Here is a 5000-nt window from a genome sequence, read left to right as displayed (position 1 = left end):
AATGGATGGATGGATGAAAGGATGGATGGACAGATGGATGGATGGATGGATGGATGGACAGATGGATGAATGGAGTAGTGGAGGGCTGGTGTGTTAGTTGGATTTATGGTTTAGGACACAGATGGTCAGACACAGGGATGTAGGGAGGGATGGTTAGAGGAATAGATGGATAGAGAGATGGGTAGAGAAAAGGAGAGGATGTTCATGGCTGTTCGGGGAGGGGGGGGGGTGAAGTTTTGAGAGAGTTTTCTGAGGGAACGTCTTGTCTGCTCTGTGTCTGTGAGTACAGGCGATCTCTGAGTACGTGAACAGATCTCTCCTGGAGAAAAAGCTGCTGTACTACGGTGTGGCAAATCTGGACTACAACTTCACCGATCCAGTACTGTGTTTACATCACCCCTGTTCTACACCTCTGTACTCTCTCATTTTAATCCCCTGTTTGTTTACTAACGTTTCCATTCGTTTTTAATCACCGGTTTGTTTACAAACGTTTCCGTTCGTTCTTAATCACCTGTTTGTTTACCAACATTCTCAATCATTTTTAATCACCTGTTTGTTTTTTGCTTTGTCATTTTTTTGTTAATTTGTTTACTAACACTATCTTGTTATTTTTCTGTTTACTGACACTGTCTGTTGTTTTGTTTATTTGTCTGTTTGTTTGTTTACTGCTGAGCTGGGCAATGAGTGAATTTATTTGTCTGTTTGTTTGTTTACTGCTGAGCTGGGTAATGAGTGAGTTTATTTGTTTGTTTGTTTGTTTGTTTACTGCTGAGCTGGGTAATGAGTGAGCTTATTTGTCTGTTTGTTTGTTTACTGCTGAGCTGGGTAATGAGTGAGTTTATTTGTCTGTTTGTTTGTTTACTGCTGAGCTGGGTAATGAGTGAGTTTATTTGTCTGTTTGTTTGTTTACTGCTGAGCTGGGTAATGAGTGAGTTTATTTGTTTGTCTGTTTGTTTGTTTACTACTGAGCTGGGTAATGAGTGATTTTATTTGTCTGTTTGTTTGTTTACTACTGAGCTGGGTAATGAGTGAGTTTATTTGTCTGTTTACTGACACTGTCTGTTGTTTTGTTTATTTGTTTGTTTGTTTGTTTACTGCTGAGCTGGGTAATGAGTGAGTTTATTTGTCTGTTTGTTTACTGCTGAGCTGGGTAATGAGTGAGTTTATTTGTCTGTTTGTTTGTTTACTGCTGAGCTGGGTAATGAGTGAGTTTATTTGTCTGTTTGTTTACTGCTGAGCTGGGTAATGAGTGAGTTTATTTGTCTGTTTGTTTGTTTACTGCTGAGCTGGGTAATGAGTGAGTTTATTTGTCTGTTTGTTTGTTTACTGCTGAGCTGGGTAATGAGTGAGCTGTTTCCTGTGTTTGGTCCAGGACCTGTGGACTCCAGAGGAGGTCATACCCGAGTCTCTGAGAGGAACATGGAGGTGAGAGAGAGACAGAGACAGATTCAGAGAGAGAGAGAGAGAGAAAGAGTGAGAGAGAGACAGAAACAGAGAGAGACAGAGACAGAGAGAGAAAGAGAGAGACAGAGAAAGATAGAGACAGACAGAGAGAGAGAGAGAGAGAGAGACAGAGAGAGAGAGAAAGATAGAGACAGACAGAGAGAGAGAGAGAGACAGAAACAGAGAGAGAGAGAGAGAGACAGACAGAGAGAGAGAGAGAGAGAGAGAGAGAGAGAGAGAGAGAGGATGGATGGATTTGGCGAAAGGGAGCGAGGGAGGGTGACTAAACGAGTCTGTTGTTTATTTCTCATTCAGAGAAGAGAGACAGAAGGTGCTTGAGAAACTGAAGGAGGGAGAGAAGGTGGTGGAGGTGGATGACAGTGGATTCTATGCAGGTGAATACTCTGGTTCCCTCACTGTCTCATTCACAGTTTTACATGTGTTAAATCTTTCTATTATATAATATTCCTCTGGTTCCCTCACTGTCTCATTCAGAGTTTTACATGTGTTAATCTTTCTATTATATAATATTCCTCTGGTTCCCTCACTGTCTCATTCAGAGTTTTACATGTGTTAATCTTTCTATTATATAATATTCCTCTGGTTCCCTCACTGTCTCATTCAGAGTTTTACATGTGTTAAATCTTTCTATTATATTATATTCCTCTGGTTCTCTCAGACTTCACGTGTGTTAAATGTTTCTATTACATGTTTATTTGATGTATAATATGGTTATACACTGCCTGACCGTGGGACGGCCTTGATTATGGTGTACAGTCGCCATGGCGTTGTTTTGACAACCTCACGCAACGTCACAACATTTATTTCCATCTAGAGTTGCATGAATTTTTGACCGAGATGTTGTTGATGACAGAAGAGTCGAACCACTCTGTATAGTCTTCTCCAGGGTGTCCAAAAGACTTTCAGTAGGGTTAAAGTCAGGACTCTGTGGTGACCAATTCGTGTGTGAAAATGATTCCTCATGCTCCCTGAACCACTCTTTCACAATTTGAGCCTGATGAATCTTGGCATTGTCATCCTGGAATATGCCCCTGGCATCAGGGAAGAAAAAAATCCATTGATGGGATAACCTGGTCATTCAGTACATTCAGGTTCTCAGATGACTTCACTTTATTGCCACATGATGTTGCTGAGTCTAGACCTGACCAACTGAAGCAACCCCAGATCACAACACTGCCCCCAGAGGCTCCAACCCCAGATCACAACACTGCCCCCAGAGTCAACCCCAGATCATAACACTGCCCCCAGAGACTCCAACCCCAGATCACAACACTGCCCCCAGAGACTCCAACCCCAGATCATAACACTGCCCCCAGAGTCAACCCCAGATCATAACACCGCCTCCAGAGACTCCAACCCCAGATCATAACACTGCCTCCAGAGACTCCAACCCCAGATCATAACACTGCCTCCAGAGGCTCCAACCCCAGATCATAACACTGCCTCCAGAGTCAACCCCAGATCATAACACTGCCTCCAGAGACTCCAACCCCAGATCATAACACTGTCTCCAGAGTCAACCCCAGATCATAACACTGTCTCCAGAGTCAACCCCAGATCATAACACTGCCTCCAGAGACTCCAACCCCAGATCATAACACTGCCTCCAGAGTCAACCCCAGATCATAACACTGTCTCCAGAGTCAACCCCAGATCATAACACTGCCTCCAGAGACTCCAACCCCAGATCATAACACTGCCTCCAGAGTCAACCCCAGATCATAACACTGCCTCCAGAGTCAACCCCAGATCATAACACTGTCTCCAGAGTCAACCCCAGATCATAACACTGCCTCCAGAGACTCCAACCCCAGATCATAACACTGCCTCCAGAGTCAACCCCAGATCACAACACTGCCCCCAGAGTCAACCCCAGATCACAACACTGCCCCCAGAGTCAACCCCAGATAATAACACTGCCTCCAGAGTCAACCCCAGATCATAACACTGCCCCCAGAGACTCCAACCCCAGATCACAACACTGCCCCCAGAGACTCCAACCCCAGATCATAACACTGCCCCCAGAGTCAACCCCAGATCATAACACCGCCTCCAGAGACTCCAACCCCAGATCATAACACTGCCTCCAGAGACTCCAACCCCAGATCATAACACTGCCTCCAGAGGCTCCAACCCCAGATCATAACACTGCCTCCAGAGACTCCAACCCCAGATCATAACACTGTCTCCAGAGTCAACCCCAGATCATAACACTGTCTCCAGAGTCAACCCCAGATCATAACACTGCCTCCAGAGACTCCAACCCCAGATCATAACACTGCCTCCAGAGTCAACCCCAGATCATAACACTGTCTCCAGAGTCAACCCCAGATCATAACACTGCCTCCAGAGACTCCAACCCCAGATCATAACACTGCCTCCAGAGTCAACCCCAGATCATAACACTGCCTCCAGAGTCAACCCCAGATCATAACACTGTCTCCAGAGTCAACCCCAGATCATAACACTGCCTCCAGAGACTCCAACCCCAGATCATAACACTGCCTCCAGAGTCAACCCCAGATCACAACACTGCCCCCAGAGTCAACCCCAGATCACAACACTGCCCCCAGAGTCAACCCCAGATAATAACACTGCCTCCAGAGTCAACCCCAGATCATAACACTGCCTCCAGAGACTCCAACCCCAGATCATAACACTGCCTCCAGAGTCAACCCCAGATCATAACACTGCCTCCAGAGGCTCCAACCCCAGATCATAACACTGCCCCCAGAGTCAACCCCAGATCATAACACTGCCCCCAGAGACTCCAACCCCAGATCATTACACTGCCCCCAGAGGCTCCAACCCCAGATCATAACACTGCCTCCAGAGTCAACCCCAGATCATATCACTGCCTCCAGAGTCAACCCCAGATCATAACACTGCCTCCAGAGGCTCCAACCCCAGATCATTACACTGCCTCCAGAGACTCCAACCCCAGATCATAACACTGCCTCCAGAGTCAACCCCAGATCATAACACCGCCTCCAGAGGCTCCAACCCCAGATAATAACACTGTCTCCAGAGTCAACCCCAGATCATAACACTGCCTCCAGAGTCAACCCCAGATCATAACACTGCCCCCAGAGTCAACCCCAGATCATAACACTGCCTCCAGAGACTCCAACCCCAGATCATAACACTGCCCCCAGAGTCAACCCCAGATCATAACACTGCCCCCAGAGACTCCAACCCCAGATCATAACACTGCCTCCAGAGTCAACCCCAGATCATAACACTGCCTCCAGAGACTCCAACCCCAGCTCATAACACTGCCTCCAGAGTCAACCCCAGATCATAACACCGCCTCCAGAGACTCCAACCCCAGATCATATCACTGCCTCCAGAGTCAACCCCAGATCATAACACTGTCTCCAGAGTCAACCCCAGATCATAACACTGTCTCCAGAGTCAACCCCAGATCATAACACTGCCTCCAGAGTCAACCCCAGATCATAACACTGCCCCCAGAGTCAACCCCAGATCATATCACTGCCTCCAGAGTCAACCCCAGATCATAACACTGTCTCCAG

General features: G+C 46.8%; 1 protein-coding gene across 1 annotated transcript in view; it reads left to right on the top strand.

Annotated features, from left to right (window-relative positions):
• The window catches only part of p3h3 (prolyl 3-hydroxylase 3), a 17566-nt gene that overhangs the window by 5789 nt on the left and 6777 nt on the right, over positions 1 to 5000 (top strand). The window contains exons 7-9 of the mRNA XM_030784787.1: positions 290 to 379; positions 1373 to 1425; positions 1759 to 1838. Of these exons, the coding sequence (XP_030640647.1) occupies positions 290 to 379; positions 1373 to 1425; positions 1759 to 1838 (223 nt within the window). The remainder of the gene's footprint in view (positions 1 to 289; positions 380 to 1372; positions 1426 to 1758; positions 1839 to 5000) is intronic.

This window comes from Chanos chanos, chromosome 9 (genome assembly GCF_902362185.1).
Source record: "Chanos chanos chromosome 9, fChaCha1.1, whole genome shotgun sequence".
Taxonomy (NCBI): Eukaryota; Metazoa; Chordata; class Actinopteri; order Gonorynchiformes; family Chanidae; genus Chanos; species Chanos chanos.
This window is presented reverse-complemented; position numbering and strand designations above follow the sequence as displayed.